Here is a 17,200-nt window from a genome sequence, read left to right as displayed (position 1 = left end):
GACAAAGCCCAAAGCAGAACCAGTCCGAGCAAGAGTAGGGAAGAAACCTCAGAAGGAAATCCCAAAGAGATATGGGAGCCAAAAATCTACAGCTTTCGATTTTCTCACCAAGGACATGACTTTCTCAAGTTGCCAGAGTTTTAATTGGTTTTGGAAAAAAAACCAAAACCAAACACAAAAGAGAAAACTCAAAATATGGCTGTCTACCTCAAGGACATGGCCTCCTCAGACTTCTCAACTATTGAATTGACAAAGGTCTTTTTTCATTTCCCACATTGTCTTTACTATTTTATATAATTTCTCAGTTTAGGAAGCCCCTTTGCTTTGCATAGCAAATCAACCACATTATTTACACTGTGCTCCTCACCAAACCCCAAGTGTTCTGTAAAGTACATTAACAGAAGTCACCAAAATCTGATGACTCCACAGAGATTTTTAGTTTTCCATAACCAGTCCTCTCCACTGTAAGATTAATTCCATGGTGGGTAAGGCCAGGGTCAGCATCATCTCCTAATATATTATTAAATCAGTTTTGCTGAGAAGGAATCATATTATTAATTTTTTACCCTGGTGCAGAAACTGTTTAACCACAGGTGTATGCCCATAGTCCAGCAGTAAGAGGATGTTTAGTTTCTCAAAGCACCATCTGCATTAATAACATTCATTCTCAGCAGCATATTTACAATATAAAACTCATATTGCTCTCATCATTTATTTTACAAAAACCTTCATGAACAGTAAGGATTAATTCTGCAGATCCCTTCCTATCATCTGTCTGCAGCAAAATTATTCAGATTCCCTGAAGTCACCTACCACCAACGGTACAGCCCCCTGCCTGGACTGGCAGACCTCCCAGCCGCCCGAATTCCACATTTCTGCAGTACTTAGCTAAACCAAAGCAAGGCAGCTTCTTGCTGGTTTTCCTGCCCATCTCCAGGAATTACATACCACGGCTTACATACTAGCACAGCAAGGGTACAATGAAGGTTCCATCAAAGCAAGAAAGAGACGTACAAAGATCAAAGGTTGCCTGATGTTTTCCTAGGGAGTCTTGCCTTTTATCAAAACTACAGTCAACTGCCTTATTTAAAAGGCTGCTTATTCCAAGTCAAGAAACAGTGCATGCTGGAGTCCATTCTCAGAGTCCTTGGGCACTTCCACACCAACACCAGGAGCGATATTCTCGCTGTTGGCAAAACGGCTGTGCGAAAACACAGAGGAACTCCTATGCTGCACATTATGTCTCTTTCACTAAGAAATGGTAGGACTACAGAAAGGCAGTGGCTACGACCAACATTATGGCTTGGGCTCCACCTTACCCCGAGTTCTCTATCGACTCCCTCCTCTTCACGATTTCCTAGGATTGCTCCCCACCTGTAAGAACAGCAACTTACCCCTCAGCCCCACCATTACAAGAGAACAAGAAAACCCAAACCCCAGTTTGTACACTCGAGAGAAACCTCAGCTCTGTTAGTGTCTCTCTTTGCCTGCTGCTTGGACCCTTCCACTCGTTCCACTTGTAGTCTTGTCTCCTTGTGGTCTGCCAGCCTTCCCAGGCACAGAACCATGATCACTGAGATGCTTCAGTGGTCAATGGCAGTCATCACAAAGACATTCCACTCAACCATGAATACTGTATTGGCAGCAATGCTCCTTTAATCTCCAGAAGATGGTCCACTTCACTGGTCTCATAACCTCCTATGACTTCATGTGCACTTAGAAAAGACAAAAAAAAAAAAACCAAAACAAATTGTCCTGTTGGATTTTGTTTTGTTTTTGTAAAGGCTTCAAATTTTGCTGCCCATCAGCACTGTCTCAGCATATTGCACAATGTTTTCTTTTTTATCAAAAAATGTCTTCTGTATCAGGCAGGAAAAAAGTAAGTTTTCTCAGGAGGCTAATGCTTACTGTTGTCTGTAATTAGAGGTAAGTGGTTGCTTGTGTGGCCATCAGGAAGTGGGACCTAGAAAAACAAAACCAAAGTAATATTAATGACTTGTCCAGAAACAGAATCTCCCCTCCTTCCCCCAAAACACACATTTCCTTACTCTTGGCCATTTCTTGTATGCCTTTTGTCTGGTCTCCCAAACAAAAATTATACCCACCTGCTTGCCCTCCCTCCTCACCCCTCACATAACCTGGCCAGCTGGCAAACTTCAACCAGATTTAAGAGAAAGGCAGAAGTCTTAAAGGCTACCTATTGGCTTAAATAGGAAAAACAGAAGTAAAATAAAATCAAGAAGTTGCTAGAGGAGCAATCTTATTGACACCCAATGAACAGACAAGCGAAGCCTGCTCAGTTCTTTCACACTGCTTGGCAACAGCATGTGGGCTAACCAGCAGCAACACTGAACCCCTCCCTGCAGCAAGCAGCACATCTTCTTCAATGAGGAGATCAGGCAGAACAAGCCTGAGTACGTGAAAGAGACTGACAAGGCCTGGGAAAATATGTAATTCTTGTAATAATATGAAAATACAAAGAATACAATAAGGAAGATGGAGGGAATGTAGCAGAGAAATCTCTTAAGATACTGTTTCATTAGTTCAGCTTCTTAGAAAACACCTCAAATTCCTTACATATTAGGTTTCCCAACTATTTTTAAAAGCTATGGAATCTCTGTATGTCAAGGGGAGGGTTTACTGCAAGCAGCTTAAATTCTGCTGAGTCCCAAAGTTGTCTTTATCATCCATCCTCCAGTAGCTGTACCACTTATTTAATACTTAGAGAAAGTTTTTCTTACTGATGTGGATCTGTAAGAGCCCAGTCTGAAACGGCAAAAAATAATTTCTGCTACAAATCTTCCAAAGCCATGTAAAATCCCTGCAACGTCAAACAAGATTTAAATTGTTACATGTAGTACAACTGTAGTATTTACAGAAGTATTATAATAAAACTCTACACGATACTGAAATGGGATACAACGTAGTAAAGCAGTACGTAAAATACTTAGAAATTAACATTAAAAAGAAAGCACCAAGAGCAGAGGGAATTCTAACATTCTGAAATGCATCAATGAAAGCAAAACCAAAGCTATCCACACCAATGTAATTCCTTCTGCCCAGCTTTCATGGGCGAAAATATATTGTGTGGGACAAAAATATCTTCTTTGAAAGAGAGCTCTTAGTTTAAGGTCTCTTTACCACGCTCTCTTCAACTGAAAGCCAAGAAAAGAAATAACTTGTAATCAAGATACTCTATTATATCTTGACTAATAAGTGAATTGTCTTTTCAGCTTAGTTTCTCATCTTTGAACGAGCAAATCTTGCAGTACTTTGACAAGTTATACAAAGCAATTACTTTAAATGGAAATTTTATCTCAACTTTTGGCACTGAATCCCGACTACAGAAATACCCAGAATATCAGAAGTCAGTGTATGTGTGTATAATTACATATTATCAATATGAACCTCTATGTATCTATCTCCTTGCTCCTCCAGAAGTAAATAAACTATGCTATAGTTACCAAAAAGGAAACAACAGGCCCACAGCACAGCATAAACAGCTGCGGAAAAGGAGTAACTTTCATCACACATTTCACTGCACACAAATGGGAACTTCATCTTAAATCTGCCAGAGGTTCAGGACCCCACTGTAATTCATCCATAACACAATCAGCATGACTAAAAAAACCCCTCTGGTAGAATTCAAGAGGGAAAGCACCAATAGTCACCTGTAGTTGAAAAAATTCCTCCAATAATGCCACAGAGCCTCACTAAGAACTGCCAAAAAGGCATGTGTTCTTCTGTCACCGTCACCATAAGCGAACTGATATCATATTTCATGAATATTCCTGACACCCCATGGCTGCCAGCTGCATGGTTAATTACTCTTTCCTGAAAGAAGAGAAACACAAGGTAGTCACAAGAAAACCAAACTTAATAGACATCATGACAAAGAGCTACTTAATCAGAGTAGGTAATCAAGAGGAGACCAGGGAACATCAAGATAACTCCAGCCAGTACCTTACAAAAGTCAGGCATCATTAAATAACAACTTACTTTTCTAGTCACTGGTCCTTTGCACTGCATATCAATTGTTCGCTGTCCAGCTCTGGTACAATCCCCTCAAGAAGAGCTTACACGGTCCTTTCAGTAAGGATGTTTTTAACTAGATTGCTTTTGGTAGCTACGAGGGTAAGTGCCCCAGTCTTGGTCCAGCCTGTGAACTCACGCGAGTGCAGTGGTATAAAACAGTGCCACAACTCTTCCTACTTTATACGCTGCTATCAATCACTTAGATGAGGAGGAGATCTTCAGGAGACAAATTTAAGTTGTTGAACAGCCTTAGCTATGGCAGTTTTCCCAGAGGGCATGTATAAATCCACGTATGGCATCTAAGACTCATTAGGCTTCATTCTCCTTCCTCCTTGGAGCATATCTATAGATTCATACGCCACAGAAAATTTAATTGCTGGTTCTTAGAAGTATCAGGGAAGACCCTAGAGTATACCACAATGGAAATTCAGAAGCTTAAATTAAATTAGACCAATGCCATTTTTTAACTCAGCGCATACTTACACATACGCCATAATCCATTACTTTGATGGAAAAAAGAAATAAAAAGGAAAAAGATCAAAATTTCTGAGATCTGAAAACTGAGTATCAGTATTAAGCCTCTCTTGAAATTTTTTTTCAGTCAGGTCACTTCACATAACAGTCACACAGCAAGAAATACACTTTGATAAAAATTATAACTAACTCACCATGACTACTCTAAACAGATCAGATGCCTCAGTCCTAATCCAAGAACTTCTACAGTTTCTTCCCATTTGCCCAAATTCTTAAACCAAAAGACTTCAAAGAGGAGAGTGTGGCTGCTATATATCTCTACATTTAAAAAATGTTTTAGAAGGAAAAAACCAAAAAACCCCAAACAACCTCAACATAACCTTAAGTTTATTTCAAAAGTTTGCTACTGTTTTGTTGTTAGTGAAAGGTGTTGATAAATGCACTGCCAGGAAAGTCTGGCTGAAAACATACAAGGGCAGCAGAAAAGAACATAACTGACTGAAGACAAAGTCAGCCATGTCCAGGCTAATAAGAGTAAAGACGACAGACAAGCAAGACTGCACAGAAAAGCAATAAATCACAGCTCCATTTCATCTGTAGATTTAACAGTCTGTGCTCAAAAAACATGCAGAATAACAGCACAAAATATAAGGCAGAATACCACTTTAGAAAATACAGACTAGGAGACTTCTCCGGTCACCTAATGTTGACATAAAACACATCACTTTTTTTGCTATCAAACCAAAGTAAAAAGGATGCCAAAATAATAGTATCAGTTATGATTCTAGGTCACAGAAACTTTGCAAAGGTTAAAAATACCAACCAACCCAACCCAGAACTGGACAGAATGCTTTCAAGAGCACAACAACATTCAGCATTAGAGGATGGAAGATCACACACTAAGGGGAAGACCGAAGGTAGTTAAACAAAGCCTTGCCAGTGGCAAGGGACAAAAAAGGGGTTTTGTTGCTTGTTTTTCCTCTATTGTTTCCCTAAGCTTTATTGGTCTTTTGAGGTCAAGTAGTCAAAAAAGAATATGAAGTTAAACAGAACATTCAAACCTCCACCTTCAAAACTCGTATAATTCTTTTTCTGCAAAATCCATTTTGGTCTGCTTCTACTGCTGCAGAAGATTTGACTGTTGGTTGCTAAAACCTGCTGAAAATAACTAAGTTGCCTGATACAGGGCTAGTTATCAGTGAAGCTGTGATAAAAATAAATATTTTTAGCATACACAAACACAGTATCTCAAACATCAACAACAGTGCAGATGATTCTGCCCGCACCTTTCAAACTCAGCTTCCCAGCCTGTTCACCACTGGCCACTAAACCTCCCTGTACTCAAGTTTTAGCTGTGGCTGGCTGACCGCCTTTCTGCAGATATGCCTACTCTTACAAAACAAATACACTAAGTTGTTCAGTGTTAACTGTCCTTAACAGCCTCTCCCAGCTCATCTGTTAGGGGTATTTGGTTTCCAAAGATAAACACGAACGAGCTTTACAGGCAACAGGTCTACCCATTGAGACAGAGCAAGTATGTAACACCACGTCACCTCCACCATTCACAAGCTTTGCTCCTAAGCAATCTGTGACTGTGACAACTTTCATGAAAAATACATCCCCACAAAAAAATTAAAGAGCTAGCTAAGAAACTATATTTACAGCAGAAGGAGAGACAGATTTAAGACAAGATGAAAAAAATGCAATAAAGAGTACAACAAGCAGTTGATTGATGTCCAGAAGATTAAGGAGTGCCTCAGTTGTTGCAGAGATTGTGCAGAGAAAACACGAAGCAGATTGCTAGACCACCAGGAGATGGGAGTATATCGCATTATGAAATTCCTCTTCATTCCTCTCTTTACTCCAGCTTTTGTGAGTTTCAGAGCAAACCTTTCATTTCAGCAGTCTGCATGTCCCAAGTTGAACCCAAGACATCAGTTCTATCCTACTTCCCCCAGCTAAGTATTTTTCAGAAGTACAGCATGGACTTGTGAGGAAATAAAGATTCTTCCCCCTTGGAGAACACCACAAATTGTATTACAGAGAACTGCCACCCTAATCTCTGAATTTCCTTCCAACCCACAGCTTCTTTCTCTCGCTTTATCTGTCATTTTAATCAAACTTCTCAGAGAGACTTTTTTTCTTTGGCTTTTGAGTAAAAGATCAAAGCAGGGTTCAGGGTCTGGAAAAGAGACGTGTAACTGGCAGATATAAAGCCTTTTTCTTATTTACAGTAGTCTTTAAAATTAGCACCTTATGATCTGCCCATGTACTATGCTGCAATAACTTCTTTTTTTTATGGATTCGGATTCAAAAGCCTCTCCAAGCCCAGAAGTGGAAGCTCTCTAGTCTGGAGAATAATTAAAGATGGTGGTTCAATAAAGGTTAAACAAGACAGGTGAGAGACGAAGACACTTTCCATGTGACTAGTTTTCATACAAACTACCTTTGTTTCAGTTCTAACACTCCACAACCAAGTTCATTACATGGAAGGGAGCTGTATTTTTTGTTGTGCTTCCACATGAATAAAAAACTATAGGTGGATTAAATATTTGTAAAGCTGCACACAAGACTACGGACTAAAATTTACAGTATTTCACCACCACCACTGTATTAGTGTCCAGTGAAGTGGGAATGACTGGATATCTATCATTAATTCTATTATCAGACTCCAGATCTATGGATGCAAAACACTAATGCAAGAAGTTAGCATAGTTGTCACCAAGCATATATATTTTACCATCAGTATTACATTATTTACAGATAAATCTAGTGCACTGTAACATTCTGCAAAGAGTCTCTTCACACTAGAGAAGTTCTCAAAACCACAGTACAACTGAGTCTCTGTTTTCACATTTGAGCTTCTGTTAAGACTGATCGCTGTTAGATTTTTCTCTGCACGGTTTGCTCTACTACTTACCCTTTCCGTCACTGAAAATTGGTGAGTTTCTGCTGAAATTTTATACGTATGGAGTTTGGTTGGCACGACTGTGATAAAATATTGGAACATCTGGTTGTCTAGAAAAAAAACCAAATCTCACTGCTGAATTAAGTACAGACTCAAAGACCATCTGAGACATTCACAAATAAATCAAACAAGTACTTTTTTGAAATAGTTAATCAGATAAGCCATTTACACTAGAGACGTTCTTCAAGGACTCCCAGCACTGCGAAGACTACTTCAGCACCATCTGCATGAACACAGTTAGTTTCCGTTGGCAAGGCCTGTGTCACATTTGTACTCAGAGAAATTTACATTTTACCCATGTAATGAAAAGATTCATTAAGGTCAGACCACTCAAAGCTTCAAATGAAATGCACAGATAGTGTTTTCCAGGACACTAGAACTGAACAAGTTTCACACAGTCACATTTTGCATGACATATGCATGTTGACAGTGGTTTGAACAGATTTTAGCCATCAAGTTGACTATACAATGCTGTAAGCCCTTCTAAATTGGTACGGTATGTCTCCTGATCAGACAGACTTCTAGAGAATTCTTCTAGAGCAATCAGCATGCTTATGTGTTTTATCATTGCTCTGCCTTCTAGCAATTCCCTGAGAACAAACGCTGATAGGCTCAAGCAAGTTGCTTCAACTACACAAAACCATTCTGGCTGGAACAGCTAATGGACTGACTGTCTGTGATACAACAGCAGCTTTAGAAGGTCCTGGGGATCACAGGAAAAGAGGCACAGGTAGTTCTGTAAAATAGGTTACTATACTCCTTTATTTATAGATGAGGAAATTAAGAAGAGAGATAAAAATAAATATTTTTAGCATACACAAACACAGTATCTCAAACATCAACAACAGTATGTTGAGAACATCAACTCTCTGTATGAGTGTCTCACAAAACACATTGTGGAAGTGACACCCAAATGCAGCGGTAGAATCCAAGATTCCTGATGCTATTTTTTTAAACCAAATCAGAAATTTTTTCCCAATTTCCCCAGTTTTTTGCCAACAACAATAAGATCTATAATCTCCACTGTGGCATACTGCTGCAAAATTCTCTGCAATATGTTCAGACACACTATAAATTCAACATAACACAAACCTGAAAGAAACGGCAAATCAACTTCAGCCAAACAGCAAAGAGGAGTGATACTGTTATTAAAAAGAAATTGTCCACTTAAGATGTCGTGTAGATAACTGAATACTGCATTTCTTGCTACCAAATTTAGCAGAACATGCTGTTGGCAAATCACAACATTTATGAAACATGGTAATATTTTAAATGTAACTACTGGAAAAATACAGAAAACAAGATGCTTTTTTAAACACACAACACTTACGATCTGATGCTATTTTTTCTGTTCCATCCAAAGGATTAATAATTCCTGGAATAAGCTCTCCAAATGACAAATGATCTATTCTATGTGAGAAGTTGTAGGCTGAAAGACAATACAAAAGAATGAAACAACATTTTAGAACTATGAGATTCTGTTCTCTTCTCTGAGAAAAAGATGCACCCATTTTTCACACTGGAAAACACACTAGTTTAAAACACTTGTGTGCATTTAATTGGATTTGTGCCTGTGACTGTATCAATACATCTACATACATTTCAAACAAATCTCTAATACAATACATTTAACAAAGAAATACAATTTCTCTAGAAAAAAAACTTCCAAACTAAATTATAACCTGGACCTGAAAAGAGTTAAAATTTAATGACAAGAGATTTCTCGTTGGCCAAATACTGAAGTTATTCTACAGTTCAGGTTCTTGTTTGTAATGGTTCTAAAAAGACTAAAATTTCACAAATTAAACGTACAGAGGAAGCATAAGGCAACCACCAAATTACTACGTTGCCTGATTGTGCAAAGGTATTTAAGCTTTATATTATACACTTGTGTTGACAAAAAATTGACGGGCAGACACTTGGAGGTTTAACCAGCACCAAGTACATTTTTCACACTAAATCCTCTTGCCTCACATGAAGTATGTCAGCAACAGGCATTTAGTCTCTAGACTCATAACCTAAAAATAAAGTTTAAGGACAAAGGTCAGAAATTTTTAACGTTATAAAAACAGATTTTGCTGGAAATAGGTAGTTTGGATTGAAATACAGGAATTTCATATGGTATCTGCATTACAAAAAAATACATCTGAGATTCCTGTGTTATTGTTACTGTGTATTAAAAATAATGCTAACAGTGTTAAACATACAAAAGTCACTAGAGTCATAACATTGCAAAAAATATTCTTTACTTTCTTCTACAATGCAGCTGCCCAGCTAGACCATCTTTACAACAGCAACCTATGTTAACAGATGATCTAGGAGGCAGCAGTCTGAATAAAACAATACTCATTCATGTTGATGCGAGGAAGAACTTACACTCATGGCTTACAAGGGCTGCCAAGTGTGCGTGGCCTCGAGGGTGTGGTATTGCCCTAAAGAAAGCAAGATATGTTTTATAAAAAGTTTCTTTAATGAATCCACAGAAAAGACACAGTTTTCCTAAACAAGATTACATAGAAAAATTACCTCTCCCCCTCTATTTCAATAAATACTTTATATATAAAAAGTATGTGCATATATATAACGTGTTTTACAAACGTATGTATATTTTACAAATACGTATATTACAGATACATATATTAATACTGTGTGTCTCTATATTAAAAAGAAAAAGACTTTTTTTGCTGCCAAGTACAGACAACCTGAATGACAAGGTACAAGAACATCAGACTTATGAAAACTCTCTTACCCAAAATCAGCGTCTTGCATTTTTAGAAATGCCAAAACCACATCAAGTCATTAGGCTATGAAAAGAGCCACCAAGGCCTACCACATGAAAAGCTGCAGAACTGCTCAAGTGGCTAATGAAAACTTTACTGTACTTGTACTATGACTAAGCAAGTTAACTACACTCTGTATGACCTCCCTGACTAAACAAGTTTACTTCAGGTCTGAACACTTGCTTGTAGACCTGCAAAGAAAGTACAACGTACAGGCTGGTAACAGTGCAGAGAGGGGGTAAAAAGTGCACCTCTGTCTGGAAAGTAAAACAGTCTCTCAGCCACACCTCACCCCTACTAGTCCAGACAATGGAGTAAACTTCCCTACTTAGCTTAAATGCATTTGGTAATGATTTAACTTAAGTTTTGGACAAACAGAAGGTGGAGAAAGCCAATGAGATCAGTCAAGACAGGACTACAATAAACAACCAGGCAATAAGGTACAAAGGTGGCCAGTGAGAAAAGCCATTAAAAAACCAAAACCTGCAAGAAGAGAAAGAGAGCTTAGCAGAAGCACAAATGTAATAAGCAAAATGAAGCAAAGGAAAGCAAAAGATGATTCAGAGTTGTAGAACTAGACAGGAAGAGAGAAGCGATGGCAGTAAAGATGAAAGGCTGAAATGATCAGATCTCAAAAGGGCTTAAGAAATTGGACATCTTGGGGCAAATCAGAGAGGTGGTACAAGACCAGACGGAAGAGACTCACGGAGAAATCCCCACACAAAGACAGCAGCGGGAATTACATGCACATGAACAGATTGCATGCTATGCGAAAAGCACGGGGACAGATTACAAGCCAAAATCTCTGGTGACAGAGGAGGCAGGAAGGCAAGTGAGGACAGCAGAGCTGGAGAGCACAGAGAAAAATTAAGACAAGTTTCTATGCACTGTATGTAAGCGAATACATTTGCTAAAGCATATCAGAAAGTCCCTCCACAAATCCAGGTGAACGGGCATTTAGCTCCCTAACTACGTTTCTGTAACTTCGTTACCTCAGCACTGAAATGGCACATATCTACTCTTCACCCTTATCAGTGAACTGTGTACTAACAGAAAGGAGAAGTTTGGACAGGCCCAAAGAATGGAGGCAAATACAAGCACTCCGCTCCATGTCATGCACTTACACAGGACTTACTTTCAAGAGTTTTCATCACTGAAATTCATAACCATTGCACGCAACAATGGACTGCATTACATTGTTTTAGTCACTTATGATAAAATATTTTTAACTGTGCAAAAAAAGATACCACATGAAAAATAATACCAAGCATGTGTACAGGAAGGTTGATAAAAACTAGTCACTAACTCAAAAGCGTAAAAACATACACACGCATATACATGCACGCACTGTATATAACGTACAAATCAATTCCTTTTTTTTTATTTTCAGGAACTGAACAGAACATACTTGCCCACAGTTATGTGAAAATTCCCTGCCACTTTATTGACATAGAGATGACCATGAATTCTGCATGCATCTGGAGACTGTAATGAATTATCTTCCCTGTTTAAACAAAAGCAACATAAAGAGTACTTGAGAACATTCACTAACAGAAATTACAGCAGTATAGTTAAATTTCTTTTTCCTAGGATAAAGATATAGCATTATCATCTTCCTCTCCTTACAGTATTCTCCCGGAATTATAGCAGAGATGGCAGAAGTGAGAAAACTAATAATGGTCAGTCTGATGAAATCAATAAGCTTTTGTTCATACTTAAATTCAGAGATTTGGCCTACAAAGTTCACTTACGATACGGAAACATATGAACAGAAAACGTAAGACCATAAGCATATCTTGCTGCCCTGGGGATTTTTTTTCCAATTTTTTCTACCAAAAATGGTTTGTTGGAAAATTGTTAATGCTACAATGAACAGAACAACATATATTAGTCACTTTAAAAACACTGTAGCAAGAACAGCTTTCAACATGTATTTTTTATGACACCTTCCTCTTCCCATGCTTGTTGGGATGTCCACGTATCAGAACATATTTCCAACTCTGCTCCATAGACAGACATAAAAAAAACCATCAATTTTATAAACATCTCAAGCATAAATACCATCTCCAATACTGCACTAATAAGTATCAAAGAGGCACAGGATTTAATGAATCTGAGCAAAAGTATTTTTTGAGCCCTCTTCAGCCTTGCCTTAGGAAGAAAAGGATGTACTTGGTCCTCAGACAGGGAGATTACAGCATGGAAAGCCCATACAGCATTTTTGGTGTTTGTTTCATTTACGGCTTGCTTAAGTGCAGTATTTTTGTTTGTTTGTTTTTAAGGGGAAAGGAATTTCGGCTTTTGTGTAGAAAGCATTGTCCCCTGGGGTAGGGGAAAAAAAAGGAAAAAAAAAAAAAAAAAAAAAAAAAAAAAATCACATAGCATCTAAATTCAGGCAGACCAAGCCTTCCATGCATTAGTCTGTCAGCATTTTGTGGGTAGCTGGAATGAAGCGTAAACAGCAAGTTTTCTCCACACAATTTTAACAGTGCTATCTTCCACCAGGACATTTACTCACAAAATTTACTCACATTTTTATTCAAAGGTTGATTCTTTTAAAACCATATAGTATTAAATCACAGCTAATAGCAGAACTTTTTTTAAAAGTTGCTGGACAGAAAGATATTCTTTCATTTAAACAAAATCTTGTTTTGCGTTGCTTTGGCATTATTCATTCAGGTTAAGTAGGAAGCATCCCATGCAATGATCTAGAAAGTTGTGTATTTTTATGTGTGTGTCAGTACTATGTTATACATTCATATGTATAAATATACACATAAAACCTGGAAACCTTCCCCAGCTGGAAATCCCAGAGGTTTTCATAAAACACCAGCTCTCCAAAGCAAGTATCAAACACACTAATCTTAAATGCAATAAAAGGCAGTAAGGCAGTCTTTTCTGACAACCTTATCTTGTTGAAAAAAAAATAATGTGAAGTCTAACTAAATAGGGTGAGGAAAGGGGGAACAACAACAGAACACTACAACTTTTCTTACCGTGGCGGCAGTGCTGTAGAAGCTCTTTTAAAAGCACTTTTGAATATCACATCTTGAAGAGAGTGTTCTTCCTGCAACTTACTCTGAATTACCTGCAGTACCCTGAAGATTACAGAGACAAGTGTGAAAGTATGCAACAGTAAAACAAAAAGTAACTTCACAACTTATAATCTGCAACTGAAGCTGATTATTAATTGAGATGTTAGCAAGGTTCATGTCAGTATTAGAGCGTTACATTAAACTTTGAGAATGATATTTTACAGGAGGCTTAAAGCTCTGGTTTCACAGCAGCATGTTACCAAAATACTGAAACTAGCAAGACTCCCAAATAAGGTTCAGGTTCTATACAGAACTATCAATCACTACAGTAATCACACACATAAGCAAGCACTTCCAGTTTAAATGATAAACAGTGTATCAATTCAGTTTTATGAAAGACTCAACCCATTTGCCTTCACAAGAATGTGCCAATTTGTTACTGTGGTTCAGCTTTGACATTTAGATATCAAGCTGCATTATGCATCTGAACCCATAATTAGAACTTGAGCTACCAAGCATTTGTCTGGAAACGTATTTGAACAAGTCCTTACATCTCAGCTTGCAACTGCATTACCCCATTCCACGAATAAGTCCAAAGCCAATTTTTTCCATAATAGAGATCCCACACCATGAGAAAGGCAAAGTAAATTAGGATCTTTTCACAGGTTTACACTCTTAAATTAAAAGCAGGAGCTGTTAGGATCCAAGACAGTTCTGTTATGAGACTCCGGTGTGCCTCAAAGTCACTTCCCATACAAATAATACAAACCATAGGCACGCATGTCTGTGCTTTACCTTTGCCATTCTTTTTGTTGTGGGCTGAGCTCAAACACTACCTGAAACAAAAATAACACATCTAATAAAACATGCAAGAAGCACTGAAATCCCATCCATGAAACCCAAAAGAGAATCGGGGTGTGGGAAGGGATGGGGAGTTATAATCAACTTCACGCTTGGTACCACAGACCGGAGTTTTTGAAAGGACTTTGCATGTTACATTTGGTGTTCAAGTATGGAAATTTCTGTCCCTTCCCCCACAGAATTACTTGTTTGCATTTTTAACTTCAGCATCTTTTTCTAAAGCTCTCAAAACTTGTGCCAGCAGTCTCTGCCCTTTTTGCTTTCGTCTAACATGGACTCGCAGAAAGAATGAATTGCCACACACTGCTAAACAGAGGAGCCATCTTTGAAAGACAAGGGTCCAGGTACAGATTGTTTATTTCTAGGGTCATCTGACATTGAGCACTTCTTTGAAGAAAAGCCACCACATCTGCTATACTTCAGTTAGCACAAGAATATCACCAGTAACATCTGTGCACTAAATTCAATTCTACGTATTGGTAACACTGATCCCAGACAGTAAATTAAATTGCAATTAATGCTCAAACCTACCCAGAGCTGTGGCCAAAAGAGATCAAGTACAGGAAGTTTCCTCTTTCTAAGATTATAATCATTGGGGCAACTAATAGCATGCAGCAGTTATGGCAGCACAGAACACACGTTCTAGACAAAAAGAGGAAGTGTTCCAAGGAGAACAAACAAAGAAAAACAAGCTCCTTCCCTTCCCAAGCATGTCCTTCCATTCAGCCATCTCCTCCTACTCACACACAGAAGTAGGAATTTGGACAATACTGTTAAAATTCAGAATATGGTTCAGTTATTAAAGAATGTAATAATTACAGCAGGAAGTTGCTTTCTCTAATGAGTTTTCTGTAAATTGCACATTGTTTCCACACAGTATAATTATGTGAAACCTTACTGTATTAGGCAAGCAAAACCACTTTAAGAGCATAGGCTTAAACTGAAAGAATACTAACTCAATTTAACAGTCTTTTATGCCATTCCATATTATAAGGATATCATGGTGACTTTCTACCCCTTTTTAGACTCATAATTCTAGTTAAAAAGCAGTTACATCAATTCTGGTTTTATGGGAGTTCTGATAGTTTTCCTTCCATATCAAATACCATTAGCATTTATCCCTGAATTTGCACATGTGAAAAAAACTACCTGTAGAAATCACTAGCTTGTCAATAAGCACTGCTCTGGGAGTCTGCTGTACTCAAACCTTCTGTATTTGCAGAGTGTACACCCAGAAATCCCAGTGCTAGCCTTTTTCCCTAGCAGTACTTGCAGACTGGAGTCAAGGATCACCCAATACTTGGTGAGGTTCTGTGCAGCCCATCTCTGAGGAAAAAAACCACAAGCAAGCAAGCCAACCCAGCAGTGCTCCACATGAAGTAAAAAGTGTAAGAATCAACCTACTGGTTCATAGATCAACCCATCTGCAGAGGAGACCATTGTTTCTGCTAAATCCAGAACGTCAGCCCCCACATCTATTTTAAACAAGGACAAAAAATTTCAGTGTCATACAGATAATCATAAACAAACCAAATTAAGTTGAAATGAAGTTTCACGGTATGGTGGAAACTTTCACTATAAGCTCCTGTTTCCTTGTTAACGAAGTCCAAACCAAAAGAAAAACAAATCAGGCAAGAAGCACATTACTGGGAGGTAGGGGGAACCCACAGAATCCTACTTTTCAACCTATCAGAGTACCATGAACTGACATACCATGGCCAGAAACAAACTTTTCAGATTTGCAGTATTTTCTCACTGATGTAACACCTTCAGAGATGTATGAATCAAATACACAAGCTTTCTAGGATCTGCTAGCATAAATATTTTTCCCTGTTTCATAAGCACTAAATCCAAATTAAGACTAGTAAAAACAGAGAAGAAAGATTTGTTTATTTCTCAAATTAAAAAAAAAATTACATCGGAATTGTTAAAAGTTTTAATGCTAACTGGAAAATAAGTGAAACAAAAAAAATTTTGAGAGTAAGAAGGAATGACTTGTGAATTAATACTTGTGAGAAAAACAAAAATTGTATGGTACTGATGTACCATACAAATAATGCGAATTTTAACCTGGGTGAAAAAGTGAGTCTTGAAGATTTGCTTGCATTCCTGGTAAAAGTAGCATTGTCTCTTTCTCAGCCCAGGACAACCAAAACCAGTCCACACAAGTAAGGGTTCATTACCTAAACAACGTCAAAAGAATAGTAAGCATTGCCTTTAAATAGCAAGGCATCCATATTGTTCATCAGGAGGATGAAATTACCTGATGCTTCCAGTATTGTTAAACAATAGACCAGGTTAGTATTTGTCTTGTTCACAAAAAAATAAAAGTTTTGATAAATTACTGCTGCTGAGTTGTGTTTCACAATGAGCTTCTAGAATATTCCAGCTAGAGAGAGACTGGAACAACAATCCTTTTTTTTGCTGACAGACAAAGCAAAGTTCTGGGAGTTGCGAATGAGATGGCACAGATACTTTTCTTCACATCTCCTACCAATCCTTTCAGGGAGTCACATGCCATCAAGATCACTCCATACCATCAAGATCAGAAGAAATCTCACTGTTTGAATATTCTGAACAATATCCAACTATATTGCAAGCAAATGCATACTCTGAAGAGCCTTTAAAGCGTTTCAAAATTTTCGCTGATGCAATACTTACATTGACACCTCATGGCAACTGTAATATCAATATTGATTCTTAACTTACTGCAAAGAAAAAAGGTAAAAACCTAATAAGTCACATTGAGTACAAGTATCAAAAGATATATCACTAAAATTCTCTGATTACTTGCAGAAACACACTCAAACAAAATTTACACCAATAAATATAAACGTAAAGGTGTTTAAAATTTGGGTGAACCAAGAAGGACTTTTAATTATTAAAGTACTGATGACCACTCTTAACTTCAGAGGTAAAAGCATCAGATATTCCCTGTTGAATTTTACTATGCAACTCCTAACAGATTTTTTGGAAATATTACTGGCCCAAGAGTTTGTCAGACTCCTATTGAGAATATATAGTTTTCAGTGTTTCACATTTTTTTT

At 37.8% G+C, this 17,200-nt stretch overlaps 1 protein-coding gene across 1 annotated transcript; it reads right to left on the bottom strand.

The window, feature by feature from the left end:
• Nucleotides 1-1,750: 1,750 nt before the first annotated feature.
• Nucleotides 1,751-16,861, bottom strand: ERGIC2 (ERGIC and golgi 2; the record flags this gene model as incomplete). Its single annotated transcript, XM_010142104.1, has 11 exons — nt 1,751-1,963; nt 2,742-2,821; nt 3,672-3,834; nt 7,430-7,527; nt 8,808-8,906; nt 9,854-9,909; nt 11,666-11,761; nt 13,254-13,355; nt 14,088-14,128; nt 15,558-15,628; nt 16,815-16,861. Coding segments are annotated over 11 exons (919 nt in total), but the record flags the coding sequence as incomplete, so codon positions are not given.
• Between the last annotated feature and the right edge of the window lie 339 nt (nt 16,862-17,200).

This window comes from Buceros rhinoceros, unplaced genomic scaffold, assembly GCF_000710305.1.
Source record: "Buceros rhinoceros silvestris isolate BGI_N320 unplaced genomic scaffold, ASM71030v1 scaffold30108, whole genome shotgun sequence".
NCBI classification, from domain to species: Eukaryota; Metazoa; Chordata; class Aves; order Bucerotiformes; family Bucerotidae; genus Buceros; species Buceros rhinoceros.
Note: the sequence above shows the minus strand (reverse complement) of the source record. Positions and strands in the feature narration are given on the sequence as shown.